Consider the following 25,316-nt stretch of genomic DNA (forward strand, 5'->3'; position numbering starts at 1 on the left):
CTGCTTGGCCTGCTGTGTTCATCCAGCTCTACACCTTGTTATTTCAGATTCTCCAGCATCTGCAGTTCCTACTACCTCATCAGATTGGATATTCATTTCAATTTTGTTTCCTCCATATTCTTTGTGCTTTGTTTTCTTTGCATTTCTTTATTTGTTATACAGTTCTTCATCCATTAGACATTAATTTTCCCTGCATTTGTGTCAAGTCTTTTCTTCCCCCTAGACTGATACGGTCCCTGACTATAGCTCTTGACTTAAGCAGACTTTCTGCGTTTTTGCACATTGATTAGTTTGGCATTGTAAGGAAAACTATTTAATTCTAAGTCTACTTGAAAGTTAAGCCATATTTGCTGTATCAATTTCCCATCCCCTTCAAATCGGTTTTGATTTAAAATTTACAGCATTGGTTTTTCGCCCCTTTCTCCTGTTCAATTCAGTACAGTTTGATTATTTGGTGATCTTAATTTATAAAATGTTTCCCTATTGTCAGATGGTTGACTAATTTACTACTCACTGTAAATTGCTGTCTTTACTTTTTGAACTGCTCTGCTTCTCCCAATCTAAAAATTAAAACATCCCAGTATAAACACATCATTCCTGCCACATGTTTCTCTAATCTCCTTATTTATTCATTCTCCCACACCAATGTCAGGAAGTCTGCAGGCAGGTCTGACATTTTGCTTCTCCTGCTGTTCCTTAGCTCTAACTGTGGTGTTTCCATTGCCTCATCACCCTCACTAACATGCATTTTTCCAACTGGATTCATGTAGGAAATATTTACTTAAAAATCTATTTTTCTGGTGTGGATGAAATAATGGACTATTTAGGAACTAGAACTTAGCTTTATGATGCTAGGAAAATAATCAAGCCACCAGATGACAGCTATGATTTGCAAATTACCTTCACACAAGCTATATTTAAGCTTTCAAATGTGCCAGATAGATAAGTACAAAAGTACTGATAAAGATTTATTTATAAAACACAGAAGGATTTTTTTTCTGCGATGTAATTGGATATTATAGCCATTTTGGTCAGGGTTCTCAGTCTATCATTTTTGTTTGGGCAGTACAGTATGTACACATAATTCTGCATCATTTGAACTCAGCTCTGATCTCTTCTTCACATACTGTGTGTTAAATAACGTGAATACACGAATTAAGACAGTAATCCAGAATTGGAAGATACTTATAAAATCATCACCGACCCATTGCTAATGAGTGCAAGTGTCCACCTAGGAAATTCTGTATCACTGGTAATGGGTTCTGAGAGTCCTTACGTTATGGATCTTGATGCCAGAGTTGCACCTCTAATCACATACTTGACCGGTGTTTCCAGGAGGTGGAATTGGTCCTTGGGATAGAGATTGTTGGCATTCCTTTCTCAGCTCCTTTTCCATACCTTCTCTTAATGACGAGTACTCTCAAAGATTTGTCCCCTTTTCTCCCAGTCAGATTCTTCTGACGGTGGTCTCCCAAACATTGATATTTATGTTGCATTTCTTGAGATAAGCCTTCAGGGAATCTTTGATGCCCTTCCTTTGTCTCACTCTCACTTGAATGACTTCCTTTAGCTGGATGAAGATGATTTGCTTTGGCAGTCAGAATTCAGGACGTCGAAGCAAGAGGCCAGCCTAGCAGAGTTGATCTTAAATGATCATGGCCTCAAAGCTGGTGCTAATGGATCCTTCAAGGACACCAATGTTAATATGCCTACCCTCCCTGGTGATGCCAGGAATTCAATCTCAAACAGCATTCATGATATTTCTCTAGGGCTTTGCGATGGCATCTATACACAGTTTCTGAAGTTTGAGCCACAAAGAAGAGTCAGAAGGACGACTGCCTTATTACAGTTCATACTTGGAATACTAACAATGTTCTGTTGCTTATTAACAGTAATGAGTAGTTCTGGTTCAATTTCAAACTCGAATTGAAGCTGAAGTTAATTCATAAATAAGGTAATCTACAAAATAATATTAGCTTCATTATTACAGAATTTAGGAATCAAAGCAGAACTACTCATGGCTTAACAACCTACAGAATATAGCATTCCAAGTATGAACTGTAAGCTTATTTAGCTCTAAGTTCATTTTGCATCAGTTCTTTGCCTCAGCAACAGTTACACAATTATTTCTGAAGCTCTACAGCATAGATGCTGGTTTATGGAAACTGTCAACTTTACTCTGCAAATGTTAATAGTAGCTTTCAGGCCAACAATTAACACTGCTGTCTAGTTATTCCACTTGCATGGAAAACTAATCAGATAGTTCTTTGATAGCAGCCATCATTTGCACAGAGACAAGCAGCCTGATCAACACGTATCACTGGACTGAAATACAAAACTAGTCACTTGCTGCTTCTTTTACGGTTAAAAGAAAAGAAGTCACTGTTCCAAAAACTTCAAACTCAAAAATCAACAAGCTGATTTCTTTTCAATGCATTTTGATCTTGAACAAGCAGCCACCTAACATTGCCTGATAAAACTATTAATGACTTCTCCTAAGCAGTTAATGGCTGCTATCAGACAAGCAGAAATTTCAACATTGAAACTTTTTTTCTAGTTGAAATGATAGAAAACAATTAGCAACATGTGCTAATTGTTAAAATGTAACTTTTTTTAACATTTATACCCTCAAGGCATTCAGGTGGTTATGTTCATTTGAATTTAGACCTATCACCAGCAAGTGATTAAAATAATTTTACCAATTTTTGGTTGCAGTAAAACAAAAATGAAATTGGTGAGAACTTGAGGGGCTTGGTTACATAATGATTTCATTAATTGAAATCTGGAGTATTTTCCCAGGTTTCATGCTCTTAATCAACAATATTCGAGCACAGCAAATGTATTATTTACTAGACAGGTGCTGAATGGACAGCGCCAAATCAATAAAACGTACAAGAGAGGAGGCTCGTAAAAATCAGCACGATAATTCCAATCAAGGAATGCAATGTCTTAAGAGTCACTTGTGCCAGAAAAATAACTTCGATAACCCCGAGTGCAGAGGGATCTCAAGACCGTACAAAATCAAGAAGTGGGTAGAGATTAAATGTTTTTAGATTTTTATGGAGCAGTATAGTTAGGAAGCTTATAAAAGATTACATCTCTACATAAAGCACACGAGATGTGAACCAATTAAAATAAATTAAACATGTAAACTTAATTAGCAGACTAAAATCACCAGTCCAAATATGCGAGAGAGTTTGGAATGTATTACCCACAATCCACAATACTTTTAGCCACGGCAACCTTAAGAGTCAAAATTTGAATAAAATTTGTGCAGCAGATTCGAGGGGTCAAATGGCTCACTCCTATCCCTATTTTTTATCTTCTTGGCCATTAAATATTTTGTTTGCCCATAGATGTAAAACTATGGAGATCACAATTTACGAGCAGAAGACAGTTTAAGTGACAAAACACTAAAGTAATACCAGCCCTTTCTGTCCGAATGAACAGTACCTACTTTACGAATAAAATGCTATAATGTATCTATTGGCTGTCATGTATGTACTGCATACCAATTAAAATTTACATCTTGAAGGTGACAGCCTCGTGGCATTATAGCTGGACTGTTAATCCGGAGACCCAGGGAATGTTCTGGGGACCTGGGATTGAATGCCACCATAGTAGATGGTGGAATTTGAATTCAATAAAAAAAATCTGGAGTAAAAGTCTAACGATGATCATGAAACCATCCTGGATTGTCAGAAAACCCCACCTTGTTCCTTAATGTCTTTTAGGGAAGGAAACTACTATCCTAGTCTAGCCTACATGACAGCAAATGCGTGGTTGATTCTTGACTGCCCTCTGGGAAATTGGGAATGGGTAAAAAGAAGTGACCTAGCCACAGACACCCTCATCCCGTGAATGAATAAAAAAAATCTAAAAGACATGTTAATGCAAAGATATAAATTAGTAAACTAATGAATTCAAGTAAAACATTTCAGACATCAAAAATAAGGAAACATTTGTGGAGACTATGTAAAATGCCAATTATACCTGGCAATAGTACAACAGAATGGATACCGTATTGCACCAAGAGCAAATGTGAAGTGTTACACTTTGGAATGGTGAATGAAAAGCCACGTGTAAGGAACGCAATTCTAAAAGATGCAGACAGACCGGTGTACAAAAATTATTGAAGATGGCAGGGCAGGTTAAGGTGACAAATAAAACATAGAATTCTGGGCTTTATAAATGGGGCAGAGTATACAACAGCAATGAAGTTATGATGAAACTTTAGAAAAGATTGGTTCAGTCTCCAACGAAGAGACGCATCCAATTCTGTACATCAAACTGTAGGAAGTAATTGAAGAAGATGATGCAAAAAAAAGTTAAGAATGGCTCCAAGAATGAGGGACCTCAGTTACATGGAAAGATCGCATAAGTTAGAATGATTGTTCTTGGGAAAGAGAAATTTCAGAAGAGACTTGACAGAGGTTTTCAAAATCTTCCTACAGAACAAGGAAAAACTAATCCTTCTGGCACAATGGAAGACAACTGTTTGAGATAAATGGTTAAAAAAAAGTCACAGGTTCTGGTTAGGATTTGGAACATGTTACCTCAGAATATGGTGCAGTCAGATTCAACCTTGACTTTTAAATGAAATTAGATAATTGTTTTCAGGGAAAAAAATTACAGGGCCAAAGGGAAAGGACAGTGGTGTGGGACTAGTTGAGGTGTTCTTGCAGTTGGTATGGACTTAAAGGTCAGATTTCCTCTGATAACCATTTAACCATTCTATTAGCCATCCACCACGTGCAATACACCTCAAATATTTACGAGTGTAGAGTAGTCACCTGGCAGTATAGAACTTGAGCATCACTAAAAAGACAGACATGAGTGCAAAATGGAATGCTCTGACAGCATCTCTTTCAACAATACTCAAGTATAGAATAAGTGTGGGGGGGGTGAATTCATCTTTGCAAATTCTATATTAAGTTTAAAATGTGTAACATATCTTCAAATTGCATGTTTTTAAACAAACTGATGAAATTCAAATCCATAATATTGCATTCATATATGCCAAGAACCAAATTGAGGCTAAAAGTAAATTCTGTGGGATCTTTTGTGATTACAGCATTTTCTTCAAGTGGACTGAACCATGCATGTATGCTGATTGAAGATATGGCAGGAGGTCACTGAATGCGCTCATGATGCACAACCAAGGTCTACTGCAAAGGTGAGGTATATTTTAGAAAACAGGAAGAGTTATTAGAAATCCACATTTGTGTCAGTGGCGTGGTCTGTTCAGCCCAAAGCCTCCTCAGGTTAGACATAAATGAATCACCAACAGCTAAATATCATGGCATCAAGCGATACTCCGTGCCAAAAATACCTACAAAACTGAAACTGCATCTCTGCAATCAAATATTTTCAGGCAACTAAGTTAAATTTTAGGGAAGGCTAATAATTTATAACAAAATTAACACATGTACTGGGTACACAATTTGAAAAAGTGTACTGTTAAAAGATGTCCGCCTATTAATCCAACAGCTTAATTTTTGTTTCTTGAAATGAGTGTCCACTACTTTTTTTCAATTGGTCCCTAAAGTTAGTCATACACAGAGCAGATCAAGAGGATATGGAGGGTCAAAAACAATTTAAATGAATTTGAGGTAAAAGTACAGAAATGCAAGAAATTGAATAACTATCAGCAACTGCAAACTAATCCTGGATTGATACAATTCTGTGGAGTCAGCAACTTCTTGAAAATTTATTCCTAGGTTACTGGGACACAGACTACATAATAAAAATTAACTTGGAAAAAACAAAAAATGAGAACTGAAACTCTACACAATTACACAAAAGCAATCATTAGCAGAAAAGTGAAACACACAGAATAACTCACTCAATTAGAAGGTTTTGTCAACCATCTTTTTGAAAGACAGAGCAGTCTAAAGTTACAAAGGCATTCCCACACTGTTCACCTACTCTACTGAAAAAGCAATGAGGAAAATCAGTTAGCTGGATGGCTGGTTTGTGATGCAGTGTGATTCCAACAACATGGGTTCAAACCCTGCACCGCAGGGTTCTGAGCTTAAACAGGCCATTAGAAAGGTAGCTTTAGAGAGACACCACAGAAATGGAACACTTGCCCTAAAAAAAAAGCAATCTTTCCTGTCTGTTAAGGAGTATAATTTAGTGGAGAAACCCTGAGCAGAAAGGCAGTAAAATGTTTTAAATGAGCTTAACAAAAGAAGTTCACGTTATACTTACTATTTTGCGTACGTGACTTAATGCGCTTCCCTCTTTGCCTCTACAATTCTCAACCTGGTAAGGTGGTACAATTACAACATCTTCCATGACGATTATGCTCTTCTCTTGCCATTTACAGTCCTTGATGCTTAAAAAAAAAAGTTACAAGTTCGCTGGATGAAGAGACACCAATTACAGATTTCCAATTCATTTAAATAATTTCAAAATTATAAATGAAACTTTCATTTATCATAGAGACACTACGTTGGTTTTATGTTGAGCACTAGGCAGTATCAAAAGAAAGCATAACAGCGTTTATGTTTGTCCACAAGTCAAATGAGAAAGCTTGGTCATGGTACAGAAACATTGCCCTCCCAACCGATTACTTCCCCCAAAATAAAAAGGAAATGTATCGTTGTCTAAGACACTGCCCTAATGCAGCAACAATCTAAGAAAGTCAAAAACGTTTTTTTTTAGAAAAATGATAACAGCAATTGTTCGACAGTCATGAGGGAGTAACATTGCTTTGCTCCATTATTCTCTTCTCAAAAACTGATATTTTTCAACAGATACCAGTAGCCTTATGCAAAACTTTCCATGTGAATCCCTACAGGACGTCACACATTTTTAAAAAAGTTTCTCCACACCTGCCTCCCCTTTTCTATATTGGCATTAGTTTAGACCTAAACAAGGTGGAGGGACTACTCACTTTTAAACAGAAATAGTTAAAATGTTGCTATAGTGCTCCCACCCATACCTATTGCATTAGCTAGCTTAACAGACGTGTTCAAATCGGAGCTTCTGGATCAATATGTTCAACGCCATGTGATCTTTATTTGATTTTCAGAAAAAAAAGTGTATTTGCACGTTTGAAATAACACGCACCAGATTGCAAGAGTTAGGACCAAAGTACTACGCTCTCAACAAATGCTGCTCAGTTGACCATCAATATTCTGGGGTGGTAAGGCAAAGAAAATCAATGCAGAAGTCACTCCAAACTACTTTGTCGGTCACAGATCTAAAATATTTACACTGGTTTAAAGTGAAAGAAAGAATATTAGCTAAGCATGGATCATTAGGCAACTTCCCTTCTTAATCTCTGTTGAAGTGTTGAGCATGCGAAGACTACTTTTTGTAAAGTCTGGTAAATTGTTTAAATAATTCAAGGCTTTCTTTTTTTAAAAATAAAGTCCCTTAAGTGGAATGTCTGTTAACTTTATAATAATTAAGCTGTAGTTGTTAATTTTATAATAATTGAGCAGGATTAACCCTGTTCTTTCATTAATCGTAACCAGGTGGAAACAAAGGAGAGGTGATTGGAATGAGGTACTTCAGTATTATGTTTCAAAAAACAGAAAAGCAATGAATTTTAATTACACCAATCACTACAAACTTACTTCTCAAAAAGGTTTGTGTCACAATTAGAAAGCCTTGCACTCCAAATAATAGCTTATGCAGCTGAGTTACTTGCTGTGTAGACCAGGAATAAATGGCACTCCACAGTAACAACAGGCATCAGTATCACAAGATGGAAGAGACAGTAAGAAAAAGGGTGGGATATCAGTCACAGTTGCTGTCCAGAAGTCTTGCCTGACAAAAAAAAGATCCCTGGGGTGGCATTAGAATTAGCTACAAGCTCAGCTGTGATGAGATTAGTATCAACTCTCTTACATGGAAGTCACTTGGACAAGATGCTCAACAGGGAAATTGTGAAAGTGCACATCCGTAGAAAGATGACATCTTCAGAAGGGAGAAGATGGGGTTAAGTTGGGCCCTGGTGGCAGGAAAGGGGGAAAAAGTGATCAAGGCAGCAAGATGGCTAGATGATATTTCTTTTTAAAAGTGGAATTCATTCATATAACCTTATAATTGCAGTTAATACTTTTTTATGAAGACCCCACAGAAAACAATTATAATTGCTATTAAGACCACAGAATCTCAAAATGATTTAATGAAATTTTTCTCATTTTTATATGAATATTGTGGCAGTTAACGAGCAATTGAACAAGCCACACTTTTACGTAAGTATTAACTGATCTAAGGAATCAATGGTAACCATAATTGCAGTTTTGTACCCACAGTTATCTTTAGAAAGAATATTGCTGGAGTTATGAAACAGCTTCTGAAGACTGCATGTTTTTAAATTGAATGAAAAGGCATCTTGTATTACCACTTCTTCAATTCCCTGCTTTAAAAGGTGCCATCTAGTTTTGAAAAGCTGTCTGACGAAAGAAGGGGTTTAGAAGAGGGGACATTAAAAAAAAATAACTTACGTCTTATGGATAGTCTGAAAAAGCTGCTGTCCTTCTGGAGAAACTCCAGCACTAATTGCATATGCTTGGCTTAATTTCTCTTCCTTCTCTGTCCGTGCTCGGTTGGCAAGCTGGCAATAAAGTAACAATTTAAAAATCAGATGCTTCTGTTGTCACAACTAAAACTCTGTTTACATCATTGATGGAACAGTCCAACTGTTGTTACAATGCTCACCTAAAACGTTATCAGCAACCTCCCTTCACAATTCAAAGCTGGTAAGCAGAATAGATCTTAAGCGGGTTGATTATCATGACATTTAACCATTCCTCTGATCGCTATTTAAGTGAGCACCTTATTAAAAAATAAACTTAGACACCTTTTGACTTGGATCTTTGCTTTTACAATTAGTGTCTCTGTGAAACAAAAATTGAATCAAGTTTGAGGTGTCGTAAATGTTCACTAAATTGCCTACTAGTGGGAAAGTAAAGTGAGTTACTGCAACAAGCTGTATGATCAACAAAAGGAGAGGAGAGGTTAAAAAAAGGAACAAATTGATCTAGCTGAAAGCTTTCTAAAAAAAAAAAGGAATGTGGAAACAATTTTGTAGGAGCCAAGAGATGCAGCATGGAATTTGAAAAGAACATGTCAAGTTAGTGCCAAATCAATATTTCCATAGGGGCAAGACACAGAAGATACATACTTTGGGGATAGACTGTTATTAAAGGTCTTGGTCAACTAAAAACGATGGCTGATCATCTCCCTCTCAGTTAAGTGTAGTAGTTGAATATATTTAAGCCTTATCTTGATGTCAGCATTGAAGTCAGTTCCTAGCAGGAGTCTAGTCCAGGGATGTTTACTTGAATCCTAGCTAACATTTTGTTCACATGAAATAATTTTCCTTAATTAAAGTAACAGTTAGAAGAGGTGCGTGAATAACCACACAGATGAAGATCAAGTCACATCAGGAGGCAGAACAGGTACCAGAATTTTAGACAAAGTACAACGCCAAGAATTAAGGAGTCTTATTCTTACAGTTTCACAACAGGGAGGAAGTATGGTGCAATAGCCTGATTAATTTCACCATTGCAATAAACTTGATTAGGGGAGAAAATATCAGAGATGGTATTACACACCTCTGGAGAAGAGGTGACTTGAACCCAGATCTAACGGCTCAGTTGGACAGACACTTCCACAGTGGAACAAGATACTTATTTTTCTTTAGCAAGGGAAAGAATACATACAATACAGAACAGCAAGATTACAGATTCAAATTTCAACTGAGTGCTGTGAGAGCTGATTTTAGCTGGGACAGCAATGGGGCACGACGGGTAGCTCAGTATTTCTGTAATATCAACAAAATTCAAAATTTTTATGGGAGCACAAGTCAGAATGTTATTGGTCCAAGGTTCAATTTACAACTTGAACATTTGATCTAGGCTGACACTTCACTGTAACAGAGCTGCATTATCAAATGCGCTGTTTTTCACAAGATGTTAAAAAGAGGCTGCCTGCCCATTCAGAAACGGAAGTGGAGTTGAAAGATCCCAAAGTGAAAAGCAGGAGAATTCTTCCCCTGTCCAGTCAACATTTTCTCTCAACCAACATCAAATACACTTCACCATTCATCTCATTGGCATTTGTGCTATACACAAATTGGCAACAGTATTTAACACGAGAAAACAGAGACTGCACTTTCAAAAAGTAATTTGTATGCTGCAGTGGAATCTACTGAAACTTCCCAGATATGTCTTGAAGCTGCCAGTTTATCAAATGTTTCCTTTCTATTTCTGATTCCATGACTCTTTCAAAATGATTCCATCACATTTGAATATTGCTATGAGAGATTGTTTTCTAAATGCAACTATAGTCACCATTTCATTATTAAATGCAAACCAGTTGCCCTGATTTTAATGACTGTCCAGAATCAACATTTATCAGTGTTTAGAAAAGGAAATTCAAATATTATGAATGCTCAAAATCCAAAATAAGAATAAAAAATGCTGAAAACAACAGATTTCCGTTGATGCTGTCTAACCCGAGTGATTCAGCATTTTCTATTTGTGGCGTAAGAATTTAGTTATTTCTTGAAGGAAAAAAAGGGAAAGAAAGAAAGAAAGAAAGAAAGAAAGAAAGAAAGAAAGAAAGAAAGACTTAATCAAATGAGAATTTTTAAAAGCAAGTTCAAAGTAAAAACAAAACCCAAGTACAGAAGCATCAAATGATATAACTGTTTCCCATAAGAATCATCTTAAAAGGACTGCCAGTCCTGGTATTTATCACTGAGTCATCACCTCACTGAACGAGGCTGATCAACCCATCAAGTCAACGCCAGTTCTCTGTACAACAATCCATTCAGTTCCATTCCCCTGTTTGTGCCTGTACAAGTTTATTTTCCTCTCATGGTCATCCTATTTCCTCAAAGAATATTGATAATCTCTACTTCTACCACCCTCTTGGACAAATTTCAAGTTATTAGGAAGCGCTGCAAAACGGAGTTCTTCCTCATGCAGCTCTTGCCTAAATCTTAAGTCTGTGTCCCCTTAGCCTCCAAGCAGTTTATGGAAGCAGGACTGCATCATATACTTCAATTAAACCCATCATAATCTTGCGTATCTATCAAATATCACCTCCACTTCCTCAGTTCCAAGCAGAACAATCAATCAATCAATCATTCTCCATTTTAACTCAGTTCCTCAACACCGACTGAAACCACTGATTAATCTCTGCTTCACCCTCTAAAGAACTCTCACCTCCTTTCTAAAGGATGGTGACCAGGCAGGATGCAATAACTCAGTTGTCGCCTAAGTAGAGGGTTATAAAAACAGTCAGCATAATCTCCCAGCTTTTGTACAAAATATCTTGAATTATAAGGGCCAAAAGTACTTATTTTGTCAGCCACTTTTGGTATGGCATGCACCTTCAAGGCTCCTTGCACATGAACTCCCAGATCCCTGTCTCTGCACACTCTTTTGAACTGTGCAATCAAGTTCATGCTGCCGTGCCTTCTGCCAAAACACATCAGCTCACAATTTTCTGTATAAATTCCAGCTGTCATTTGCCAATTTCTATCTGTTAACCTATGTCCTGTGGCAGTTGATCAGTATCCTCCTCATTTTGTTTTACTACGGCTTCAGGTTGGGCACGATCAGCAAGTTTTGAACTTTTATACATTATTATGTATTGGAATACACAAAACAAAAATCCCAGCACTGATCCTTAGGTAATACTAGTGTCCCTTGTGAAAAAGTAACCATTTACGACAAAGTAAATAAAATAAAGAACTGCAGATGCTGGAAATCTGAAACACACAAACAGAAATTGTTGGAGAAGCTCAGGTGCTCTGCCAGCATCTTTGGAGAGAGAAGAGTGTTAACATTTGGAGTCCAGTGACCGTTCTTCGGAACCCTTCACGAATCTCTGAAACGTTAACTCTGTTTCCTCTCCAGAGATGCTACAAAACCTGCCTAGTTTCTCCAGCAATTTTTGCATGTTTCATTTACCACAACTTGCTTTTTTCTGTACTTAATCCAATTTATTTTTAGCCCAAGTTGACAATGATGCTCATATTCTAGGAGTCTCAAATCTGTCAACCAGTCTTTTTCATGGTGCTTCATACAGTCAACATGCAATACATTTTTTCAAACCATTACGTCAAAAAATTCAAATAACAATCTGCACTTTACAATTCACACTGGCTTTCTTCAATTATATCATTTATCATAGCTTGGGTGGCAGGGGGGGCGATTAAAAAGAAGAGAAAATTAGTCACTAATAATGATCATAAAAAAGCCAGATGGTCATGAAATTCCACTTAGTTCACTAATTGTCCTGAGGAGAGGCAATCTAATATCCTTACCTGCTCTGAACTGAACTGAGACACTCCAGGTCCACAACGAGGGTGACCCTAAACTGCCATTTCAAATGACTTAGTAGGCAACTCAAGGACAATTAGGAGAAGAAATGCTCACATAAGAACTTTTTTTTTTTTTTTTAAAAAGAAAGAGACAAGGTGCATCCTATTAGGAACAAACCAAACAATATAGATATCTAATCAACCTGCTTAAACACGTTATTACACACCATTGGAGCAGATGTGACTTGAACCCAGGCGTCCAGCCCCAGAGGTGGCGACATTATCACTGTGCCATAAGAGCCCCCAAAGAACAGGCAATATGCACTTGGAAATGCAGCACACGGCTGGAATGTTTACTAAATACCTTAACAGCCAACACTGGCAAAGACTTGAAAGGCATCCAAAGGCATGCTAAGCTTTGACGGCAAATTCACAGGCTCCGAAATTGAACAGACTTAAAAACTTACTTCTTGTTCAGTAAAACCCTTCACAGTACTGCATAACATCAGTGCAAGGGTAACCAAACAAGAGAACCAATTCGGTCAAGTATTTTTTTTCCTCTGTCAACACTCCTCCTTCACCTAATCCCGTCCATGGAACGTTAATCTACTTTATAAAATCAGAGCAAAATTTACATAACTGTTTGCACAAAATATTAATAAACATTAATTTGAGGCTTCATGTAATTCCATGCGACCATTAGAAAACTGAGTATTTCTAACCTCTGCATTTTAAATGGTGTTTGAAAACTGTGTGCATAGCTGACCTTGGTTCTAGAAGCTGTGCAACATATCTGACATCAATGTTCACTGGCTAGGAAAGAGGCCAAGCAAAGCTTTTGTCACTGCTCTAGGAGATTTGAAGTGTGCATGGTGCAATGTAGACGAAAGTCCAGAAATGACAAGAACACAGGAAAACATATGAAACAAAGATGGGGGAGTTGGAAGACTATGCAGCGAGCATCTTACAATATACATTAATTAGAAATAAACCAAAACAGAACAAAAGGTCAACTTCATAAAATTTCCAATGGAGTCGAGAACAAGGGCCATGAGATTAAACATCCAAATGGATGTAAATTAACAGAAAAATGCAGAAGTTTTTACAGGTGCATAAAAACGATAATTTTTCAATAATGTGGGTTCAATAGAGGCAGAGAAAGGAATAGTAACGGAAAGTAAGAAAATGGCAAAGACATTATGTAGATACTTTCATTCCATGTTCACAATAGAAAATAGTAACAGACCAGGAGTCTTAAACTAGGGACTTGGAGATGTTAGTAGGAAACAGACTACATTGAATTTTAATTCCACTAATTTTTCCAACAAATCTCTTGACCTCATGGCCTGGATTCTAGGAAGCAGGATTCCTGGATTACAGTAATAGTACTTTACCTTGGAATTGGTGCTCCAGAATTACCTAGATTCCAGAAAAGTCCCCTTAGATTGCAAGGCAACTACTTAGCTGAACATCAGCAGCAGAAAAATGCTAGAAATTTTACCAATATCATTATATGAATTAATTGAGTTTTACATGATGAGGAAATGGTGTTTGACAAATCTGAGGTTTCACCTAGGTGGTTAGATAAGGGGACCTAACGGAAACAGAATTTTAGTTTTCATTAACATTTGATGGAGATGCCATAGAGGTTGAGACACAATGTTAGGGTACAAGATTGGGCTAATAAATGATCATGGTTAAAAGTAAAATACTGCAGATGTTGGAAATCTGAAACAGAATGGAGGAACTCAACAGGTTTAGCAGCATCCGTGGAGACAGAAACAGTTGTGTTTTGAGTCTGGTAATAACTTCTTCATAAATTAGTACAGTTTAAGGGTTAGTTAGATCAAAAAGAAGGGATGAAAAAAAAGGCCATCTCAGCTGATAATAAAATGGGAAACAAGGATCAGAGAACGTTAGGAAGGGACACAGGAGAAAAAACCTAAGAATTCACTGACAATCAGACTGTTACAAAAACAACTGAAAAGGTACACTTAAAGCTCAAAACTCTACATGCACATAGCATTGTGCACAATTACTGCATTTATTTTATCAATCTGATGGCAACTATAGAGATAGCTTCAGGATGACACAAATTGGGTCCTGAAAATTAAGGGGTATGTGACATTCATGAAAAGAATAGGAAGATAAGTAAATGTGGACAAGTAGTGCTGTTCGTTATGGATTGCAATTGTGCAATAGTTAAAGGTCTCCTCGGTTCAGGAGATTGGAACATAGAATCTGCTTGAGTGAAAATGAGGACGATTGGGGTGGGAGAAGATTACTGGCAAGTGGTCTCCAGACCGCACAAAAGCAACCACAATGTGGGACAAAGTATACAGGGAGAAACAGAAACAGAAAAACTCAGCAGGTATGGCAGCATCTGTGAAGAGAAATCAAAATTAATGTTTCGGCTCTAGTGACCCTTCCTCAGAACGACTTTCCAGCCTCCACAGTTCTGGGTGTTTTATAGAAGGAGAAATATCAGGTGGTTGTGGTAAAGGAATGGCAATAATAATGGGTGACTTTAATCTCCAAATAAATTGGGAAAATCTGATCAGCAGCAGTGTCAATGAGGAGTTCATAGAATACCTTTGAGATTGTTTCGGAGAGCAGAACATTTTGAAACTGACCAGACAGCAGCTTACATAATACTCAGCATTGTGTTATGTAACAGGATTGATTCATGGCCTCAGGTGACGCTCTCCTAAGTAGCAGTGACCACAATGATTGTGTTTTACATCTAGTTCAAACGGAAAAGACTGGAACTAAGATGTGAATTTTAAACCCAGACAAGGACAATATGTGGGCATGAAAGCTGATCTAACTGAAATGAATTGGCATTAAAGGCTAGGGTACAGATCGATAGAGACACAAAGGAAAGCATTTAAGTGTATTGTTCAGAACGTTCCTCCTATAAAAAAAATTTGCAGACCCGCCACATTCATGGTTAAATAAAGTAGTTAGGGAAAGCATCAAACTTGACGGAAAAGCATATAATCGTGCAAATGAGTGGCACGTCAAATGATTGGTTATAAAGAACAACAGAGAATTACTAAAAGCTTAGTCAAAGGAAGAAATCAAGATTACAAAAGGAAGCTAGCTAGGAATGTAAAAAAGATAGCAAGAACTCCTACAGATATTCAAGAAGGAGAAGAATAAGCAAAGGGCGTGGTGGTCCTGTAGAATTTGGAAGGGAAAATAGAATTTTTAAAAAGGCAGGCTTGGGAAATTATTGTTATTCAGAGATCTCGGTATCATGGTACATAAATCAAAGTTAACATGCAGGTAAAACAAGCAATTAAGGAAGCACATGGTACATTTTCCATTAGAACAAATGATTTGGAGAAAAGTGAATTACTAGAGGGGATGGGGAGTTAAGAGAATTTCATTCACCAAATTCTTATTAACAAATATTTTGCTTCGATCTTCAGTATCCCAGAATACAAAGAGAATCCAGCAATAGCTGCAAATCAGGTAGTGGAAGGGTGAGAGGATCTTAATGAAATTACAATCACACAGCAGTATTACAAAACGACTGACGGGACTGCAAGCTGATAGTCTCCACGCTCAGATGAACTTCATCCCAAGGTCTTAAAAATAGGTTAATCATTAAGGTGGTGTGTTGGTGTTATATTTTCCAAAATTCCCTAGAATCAGGAAAGGTGCCAACTGGAATGCAGCAATGATAACCTAAGAAAGGAGGAAGAAAACAGGAAACAATAGGCTAGTCAGTTATAGGGAAGAAGTTAGAATCGATTAGAGAAATTACAGCTGTGCACTTAGAAAAACTCAAAGTAACTGAGAACAGTCAGCATATATTCAAAACGAAGTTGTGTTTAACTAATTCATTGGAGTTCTTTGAAGAAGCAACATGTGCTGTAGATAAAAGGGGAGCCTATAGATGCACTATGGTTGGATTTCCAGAGGGTGTGCATCCATAAAGCTAGCTGGTAGAAAACAGTATGCATAAATTCGTCAGTGTCCGATTGACAGAATGTGATGAGTGGACTTTTTTTTAAAAATTCAATCACAGGATGAGGGCGTCGCTGGCTGGGTAGCATTTATTGCCCATCCCTAATTGCCTAGAGGGCAGTTAAGAGTCAACCGCATTGCTGTGGGTCTGGAGTCACATGTAGGCCAGACCAGGTAAGGATAGCAGTTTCCTTCCCTAAAAGGACATGACTGAACCGGATGAGTTTTTATAGACAATCAACAATGGATTCACGGTCATCTTTAGATTCTCAATTCTAGATATTTATTGAATTCAAATTCCACCATCTGCCATGGTGGGAGTCGAACCCCAGGTCTCTGGATTAACAGTCCAGCGATAATACAACTAGGCATTGTCTCTCCTATCCCTGGACTCCTGCAAGGGTCTGTGCTGGGGCCTCAACATTTTACAATTTACACCAAATTAGATGACAGTGGTGAAGACATCGTAGCTAAACGTGCAGAAAACACCATTTCAGGTAGAAAACAATATGTTGTGAAGAGGACTTAAAAGAGGTTGCAGACCTAAATAGACAGACAGAGTGAGCGGGCAGAAATCATAGGATCCCCAGTGTGGAACCAGGTCATTTGGCACATCAAGTCCACACTCTCCCTCCAAACAGCATCCCACCATGACCTGTCCTGCCCACCCTATCTCTGTAACCTTGCAGTTTCTATAGCCAATCCACTCAACCTGCACATCTTTGGACAATGGGGGGGGGAGAACTGGAGCACCCAAAGGAAACCCACACAGACATGGAGAGAATGTGCAAACTCCATACAGTCACCCACCCAAGGATGGAATCAAACCTGGGCTCCTGCGCTGTGAAGCTGCAGTGCTAACCACTGTGCCACCCCAAAATCTGGCAGTATAATTTAGCAAAATGTGAAGTTCTCACTTTGATGAGAAGAACTTTTTAAAAAAAAAAGCACAGCATTACTTCAATGGAGAATGACTGCACAATTCAGAGATACACAGGGATCTAGATATTCTGATGCAGAACTCACAATTTAGTATGCAGGTACAGCACATAAACAAGGCCAGAGGGTTGTTGTCCTTTATTACTGGAGGAATTTGCCATAAAAAGTGAGGATGTTACGCTTTACTTATACAGGGCATTGGTGAGACCACTTCCCAAATACTGTATGCAGTCTTGGTCGAGAAGCAGAGGAGGTTTAAGAGACTGATAACTGAAATGAGTGTGTTGTCATAGAAGGATAGGTTGGGCTTGTTTGTGGAGTTTCAAAGAACAAGGGGTGACTTTATTGATGTACATAAAATCCAGAATTGTCTTGACAAGGTGGATGCGGAAAGGATGTTTCCTCTTGTGATGAGTCCAGACTGACAGGCACTGTTTTAAGTTTAGGGGTTACCCTTTCAGGTCAGAGATGAGGAGAATTTTTTTTTTTTTATTTCACAGGTTGAGACACTTTGGAACTCTCGGCCTTAGAAGGCAGCGGAAGTGGTTTGTTGAATATTTGAGAGAGAGGTGGATAGATTCTTCTTCTTCCGGAAAATCAAGGGGATGTGGAATTTAAAAACAAAAAAAAAACAGAACAACCATAATCTTACTAAGACAGAACAGGCTAAATGATCTACTTTGCTCCTATTTTATATGTTCTTACTACAAGGATAACTTTGGTATCAGTAAGTATTGATCTATATCAGTGACTTAGGGAGTGACCAAGTCAAATGTATTCAAGCTGCTGATAAGGTGGACAGGTGAGCCGCAAAAAGAGACAGAAGGAGGCTGACGAAGAATACAAGATAACAAGGTGTAGAGCTGGATGAACACGGCAGGCCAAGCAGCATCAGAGGAGCAGGAAGGCTGACGTTTCGGGCCTAGACCCTTCATCAGAAATGGGGGAGGGGAAGGGGGTTCCGAAATAAATAGGGAGAGAGGGGGAGGCGGATAGAAGATGGATAGAGGAGAAGATAGGTGGAGAGGAAACAGACAGGTCAAAGAGGCGGGGATGGAGCCAGTAAAGGTGAGTGTAGGTGGGGAGGTAAGGAGGAGATCGGTCGGTCCAGGGAGGACGGACAGGTCAAGGGGGCAGGATGAGGTTAGTAGGTAGGAAATGGGGGTGCGGCTTGGGGTGGGAGGAAGAACAGGTTAGGGAGGCAGGGACGAGCTGGGCTGGTTTTGGCATGCGGTAGGGGGAGGGGAGATTTTGAAGCTTGTGAAACCCACATTGATACCATTGGGCTGCAGGGTTTCCAAGTGGAATATGAGTTGCTGTTCCTGCAACCTTCGGGTGGCATCGTTGTGGCACTGCAGGAGGCCCAGAATGGACATGTCGTCTGAGGAATGAGAGGGGGGAGTTGAAGTGGTTCGCGACTGGGAGGTGCAGTTGTTTATTGCGAACCAAGCGTAGGTGTTCTGCAAAGCAGTCCCCAAGCCTCCGCTTGGTTTCCCCGATGTAGAGGAGGCCACAACGGGTACAGCAGATGCAGTATACCACATTAGCAGATGTGCAGGAACATCTGCTTGATGTGGAAAGTCTTCTTGGGGCCTGGGATGGGGGTGAGAGAGGAGGTGTGGGGGCAGGTGTAGCACTTCCTGTGGTTGCAGGGAAAAGTGCCAGGTGTGGAGAGACTGGAGGGGAGTGTGGAGCGGACAAGGGAGTCACGGAGAGAGTGGTCCCTCCGGAAAGCAGATAAGGGTGGGGAGGAAAAAATGTCTTTGGTGGTGGGGTCGGATTGCAGATGGCGGAAGTGTCGGAGGATGATGCGTTGGATCCAGAGGTTGGTGGGGTGGTACGTGAGGACGAGGGGGATTCTTTTTCAGTTGTTATTGCGGGGACGGGGCGTGAGGGATGAGCTGCGATGCGGGGACTGGGTGTGAGGGATAGGTTAAGAAGACAATAACATGGCAGATGGAATAAAGAAATGTTAAGTTATTAAATTTGGAAGGGAAAATAGAATATTTAAAAAGGTAAGACCGGGAAATTACTGGTATTCAGAGAGACGTGGGTGTCACTGTACGTAAATCACAAAATTAACATGCAAGTAAAGCAAGCAATTAGGAAAGCAAATGGTACATGTGCCATTAGTGCAATGAATTGGAGAAAAGTTAATCACTTTTCCCACTTGAGCAAGACAACCCTAAAGTTCAGCGTTTGGTGTTCAGTTTTAGTCTCCAACAAAGAAAACAGTTGCCTTGATGGGAGTCAAAGTTTCAGTCTAAATATCTGCAATGAAGGAATTACCCTTCAGGAAGGACTGAGTAAAGAGCACTGCATTCCCTAGAACTTATTAGAATGAGGTGATCTCATTGAAATATAGGTTGAGAAATCTGTCTGCAAAACACTAATAATAGCATTGAAAAGTGCCATGTGTCTACCAATGAGGAATGGGGGCTGGGGGGTGGGGGAAGGAAAAATCACTGAAAATCTGCACCACGTTCCTTCGTAAAATTCGTGAGGGAATTAATACTGGGACTCTCAATCTGGGATTGGCCACTTAAGATAGCAATAAAGAGAGAGAAAACGCTTCACATGAAGCTTTGGAATTCGCTGCCCTAGAGAACAGCAGATGTTCATTAACTGAGTACGCTCAAGAAAGCAATTGATAGATTTTTGGATATGGCTAACAAAACTGTTATGGCTGATCAGTTTCCATCTTCCTATACTGGTAGTGAATGGTGGGACACGCCTAAAGAGCCAGATGGCCTTTCCTATTTCTATATCTTATGCCCTGGATCATAGGTACAAATTCTACTTCAGTTTTCAACTTATTCAAATGAGGATAAATATAAGGATTTGCTTCTATAATTGAAAAGTTCATTCAAAGGATAGTTCAAATATGAAATCCTAGTCACACAAAAAGACTTAGGAAATTGACAATTGTTGAAAAGCATTAAAAAAAAAGTAAAACGGGGAAAATGAAATTTCAGTTGATAGTCAGAGATGGAGCTGGCAAAATGAACTTCTGTGCCAAAATTCCAGCAAAATCTTCCTGTTTTGCACAAGTCAGGGTCACAGTACAAAATAATTGAAAGCCATCTGTAAAAGTCTAGAATCACCAAATTTTCTGAATTCAGTTGGATATCAGTAAATAAAACAATTAATTGGTTCTGCACAGGAAGCAGGTCTGTATTAATGGAATTTAAAATGTGTAATATCCTTGCAATAAATGACAATAGAAATTACAGGCATGTACTAAATTTGTTTGCTATGATAGCACAACATAGGTGAACGCCAACCTTTGCACTCCAGTAGTAGCGCTAACTATGATATGACATGACCTTATGTTAGATCATATCACGGTCTGTTTGTACTAACTATTCAACAGCCAATTTTTTCCCCCCAAAGTGAACATTCTATGTCAGATTTCAATCATCTGAAATGGTATTTCAAAATATTTTCCAGTACAAAGTCATGAGTTAAATTTGAAATATCACCTGCAAACAAAAGATTGACTTTGAATACTATTTTAGCTCCCCAAGTAATTAAATTTATTCAGTGAGTAGTTGAATCAGGATAATCCCAGTTCAAGCCAGGTGTGTGATAGAAAGTTACTTTATCAGTAAAATGCCAGTTGGGGTTCTATCAAGAAAGAAAGCATTAAAACAATGCAGGGATCCCAGATGGCTCTTTAGAACACATCAGTTCTGCAAGTAAAAAGGCTTTCTGAAAATGTACTGCAAATAATTCAATTATCTTTGTTAAAAGCCAGGCTGGAGAAGTGCCTCTAATCCAATGGTCACAGCATTGAATAAAAATACATTTTGACGTTAACAAAATGACCTACTATACACCTTGTCTATATAAATCACAGGATTTCAAACAATAAGATCCATCAACCAGACTTCTTGACAAACAATTTTTGGTTTATAAAAATAAAAATATTTGACCAAAAGGTGCAATGATCAACATACAGAGGTACAAATAGCCATAGCTCTGAACATCTCAAAACATATGCAAACAGGCAATCTTCAGAAAAAAAAGAAATAGCTTCAGAAACTGGCTTTCTGAAAGAAAACATTTTAGCCAAAGGGTTATTCTTGAAAGCAAAAGGATAAAGTATAAAATGTTCCAAAGTCTGTTGCATTGATGTTCTGGCTGATGTACTCAAGTCTCTAATAATGCATTGTTGTGACTGAAGTCTTGAAGACACAACCTGCTTAGAAAATAAAGTAACATCTCAAGACTGCAATCATTCTTTCCAAAAGGACAAATAGACTTCACCCTGAACTCAACAACAAGATTCGTACCAGGTAAAATAAGTACCTCTCCAAGCCAGTCACTATTCAAAATAACCCCAGGAGTCTGCAGTAAAGCAAGCAGTTAGCGGTCATGTGACTTACAGGAATCCTTATTTTAAAGAAAATCTGATGACCACAGCAAACTGTCAATGACCTCTTTCGGAAAAGCACTCAAGGAGAGGCAATATATGCTTGGCCAGCCAGTGTTGCCCAGGTCCCACAAGTGAATAAAATAAATTCCTCAAAATGCAAAATAAAATCTATTTTCCACAATCCTTCAAAATTCAAGTCCTCCAAGTAATAAAAAATAGAAAGTATCTTCACAACAGGAGAGAATTAGGGGAGGTGATGGCCTAGTGGTATTATCACTGGACTGTTAATCCAGAAACACAGATAATGTTCTGGGGACGCGGGTTCGAATCCCACCATGGCAGATTGTGGAATTTGAATTCAATAAATATTTGGAATTAATAATCTAATGATGACCCTGAATCCATTGCCAATTGTTAGAAAAAACCCATCTGGTTCAGTAATGTCCTTTAGGGAAGGAAACGGACATCCTTACCTAGTCTGACTCCAGACCCACAATGTGGTTGACTCTTAACTGCCCTCTGGGCAATTAGGGATGGGCAATAAATGCAGACTAGCCAGCAACACCCTCATCCCATGAACGAATAAAGAGAAAAAAAATCATGACGAAAATTTAGCTGCCACATGTATGTCAGGTTCTAAAGAAATTCACCATTAAGGGACAATAAAGTTTTAAACCAGATTAAGAGATTTTACAATACACCCAGAATGACAAGCAAATTAATGAAAGTAATCAAAAATATAATAGGTATAATAGATTTAATATGCTCTGTAACCACAGGTCAAAACAAACATGCAAATTCACTTTTAATGTTTATAGAGAATCGCTAAAGTCAAACATGAAACCCATTGAAGAGAACTTTATTAGGTCAGGGATGAAATATGACAGAATACTGAATATTTGAATATTTTTAAACACACAGCAAGAATATAGTCTGTATCCTTCCATTTAGCAACCCTTCTGGTAATCGATTCTCAAATGAAAAAATTGACAAAACTAAAAGCTTTCATTCAAAATGTACTATATTTTCTCCCAGGTTAAAATTCTTACCTTGTTAACATTCAGTGAAGCTAAGGGTGGTGGAGTTTCTGTCCGATCATTAATTGTTTTAACATCCGAAACATATGCTAAATTAATCAGTAGAACATCGTTGTGGTTGGGTTTCCCACTAGATGAGGGACATTCTTTGAGAAGAAAATTGTTAAGAAAAACTGAATAGATATACAAGTCTTCCGGTTATACACACTGTGTCTCCAGTGTCAAATTTAAATATTAAAAGCCTACAGAAGACAGACTAATTGAAATATAAAGTTCCATGAAGCAACAATAACATTATTACAAGAAATATATTCTTCAAACCCATTCATTAATCTTTCAAGTAAAATTCACACTAGTGCCTCAGCTACTACTTAAAGCTTAGTTGCTGTACAAAAAAATCAATACACAATACTTACGGTTTGTCACTTAGACAAGTTAATTTTATATTGCAACGACTCAAGATCAACGTTGTATTCAAAATACAAAATGATTTTCTTTTGTAGCACAATTCTTCAAAAGTTAGTCACTTACGTCAAGAAATGTACAACCTATGCTGTACAGATAACGCATATACAAGTGCTATACCGTCAAATAATGGAAAAACTATTTTCAAGTAGGATTATTTAATTTAATATTTCTGTATAGTTTCTGGAAATATATATTTTTTAAAATATAAATTATAAACACCATAAAATGCTGCTTGAGGCAAAATGAACGGCCAGGATTCAAAAACTTCCTGCGCAGAATTTCTTACAGGAGGTCACGTGACTCATTGTAGCTGTGCTGTATGATTGTTACTACTGAGGTTCATAAAGGCGCATTTTGAAATAGTGGCTTAAGATTTAGAGTGACTGTAATGAGTCATATGACCTTCTCTGCAGTTTGCCCAAGAGTAAACCTGGGTGGTTGACTGTTAGAATCAAAGGAAGGCTTTTTTTTGTCTTTGTGAGACGGTGGTAAAAGCTATTTACATTTGGAGACAATGACAGCAGTCTCCAAATTTCTAATGTATACTCGAGTCTCCCAAAATGTGAAAAAGGTACCAGCTGTGTAAACTGTCCATTTACTTCTAGGATGAAAGGAAGTTAGAGTCAAGAATATCTAAGTAGCATTTCTACCTGGATGGAAGGTTAATAAATTTCACGTTGCACAGAAGAGGTGGCAGAGGAAGCTACTTTTGAGATCAGATTACAGGCTTACCTATAATCAAATGAGTATTATAGTTTGTGTGATCAGCTGAAAGACGCCTTGGCTTTGCAAATTGCCATAGAAGGATGCAAGAGGCAGATGGTGTCTCATTAAAGAGACACTACCTGCAGCCATGTACGTATCGTGAAAGATTTGTCCTGGTGCAGGCCAGGACAGACACATACTAGAAACAAGCTTGGCTGCCAACAGGGAATTCAAGAATACCGAGAACAGAAGAAAGTACCTAGTGACGGTCAGAAATACCACTCTGAACAGGGATACAGGAACCCACAGAAAACTGGGGGCAACTGTGAACTGTTTGCAGATAGAACTGCAAATCCATTGAGAATTTGATAGGTGCTAAGCATAAAGGGGAAATGTCACTTCATGAATTTCAGAGTTGCTTATTAAAAAAAGGTATTTAGTCATTGTTTTGAGTTATTTGTTACAGTAGGTTTTACATAAAACATTGCACTATCCTTTCAGAAAGGTCAAATCTCTTGAAACATTTTGGTCACTTTGGACATCAAAGTCTCTGCCTCTAAAATCTCTTCAGTAAGTTTCAGAACTTCACCAAAGTGGAAACAATCTCTCAACTCCCCTCTAATCAATGTGCAACATTTATTAACTTAACACCCATCAATAACGACCTCTCATCTAAGGAAAATAAGACCCTCATTTATTCTGGATTCTTCAATTTAACAATTAAATTTCCCTCAGTCAACTGCGACATCAGGTGAGAAATTTATAAATTTTAAAATTTCTTTTCAAAACTGTAAAGTCCAAGAAAGTGACATATGAGTTTTCTATGATTCTGAAGGGGTTTAAAGATTAACTTGCAAGCATTTCTGAAGCCATGATGATTGATTTTAAAGTACAGTATTAGGGAGAGACTTCCTGAAGAACAATGGCAGTTTGTTTACATTGGGAGAGTTTATTAACGAAGTAAACTCTGCAGTGCATTACGCTTTCAGATTGAAGACTCTGCATTTTTTTGGGCTGGGGGAGTTGGGGAGGCTTGGTGGTACACCATGGCTTGAATTTTTAGTTTCACCTTTGGGTAGTTTTGCAGAATTTTTGGCTGAAGGTGGAGGAAAAAATTAAACAGTCGGTTGTGGTAGTTTAAGACTGTTAAGAGATTACTTAAATGCAAGGGTTTTAGGTTTAATGTTTCAGATTAGAAGTGCTGGTTACAACTTTGAAGGCATTATGCAAAAGTGGAGAGGTCAAGGTTAAATTATATGACAAATCAAGAAAAAGGCCACCAGATTCTCACGACTGGGAACTGAAGCCACAGCTAAGTCAAACCCTACGTGGGACAGAAAGAGAATTCTCTGATGTTTGTGTAGTGTAATGCAATGCTGTTGGGATTAACAGGGTTTTGTTTTTACCATGCGTTCTAAAACCTTTAAACATGTGTTTGTAACTAATTTGTCTATTCTATTTTAGTCTAATTTCTACTGCACAATAAACTTCTGGTTTATTGTTAAAACCAAATCCA

The 25,316-nt window shown here is 38.1% G+C and overlaps 1 protein-coding gene across 1 annotated transcript in view; it reads right to left on the reverse strand.

Moving 5' to 3' along the window:
- lsm12b (LSM12 homolog b) overlaps positions 1–25,316 on the reverse strand; it is a 36,133-nt gene that overhangs the window by 3,810 nt on the left and 7,007 nt on the right. The window contains exons 2-4 of the mRNA XM_048614506.1: positions 22,640–22,773; positions 8,466–8,575; positions 6,214–6,340 (exon numbers count right to left, since the gene is read on the reverse strand). Of these exons, the coding sequence (XP_048470463.1) occupies positions 6,214–6,340; positions 8,466–8,575; positions 22,640–22,773 (371 nt within the window). The remainder of the gene's footprint in view (positions 1–6,213; positions 6,341–8,465; positions 8,576–22,639; positions 22,774–25,316) is intronic.

The sequence above is a fragment of the Rhincodon typus genome, chromosome 30, assembly GCF_021869965.1.
Source record: "Rhincodon typus isolate 14 chromosome 30, sRhiTyp1.1, whole genome shotgun sequence".
Classification (NCBI taxonomy): Eukaryota; Metazoa; Chordata; class Chondrichthyes; order Orectolobiformes; family Rhincodontidae; genus Rhincodon; species Rhincodon typus.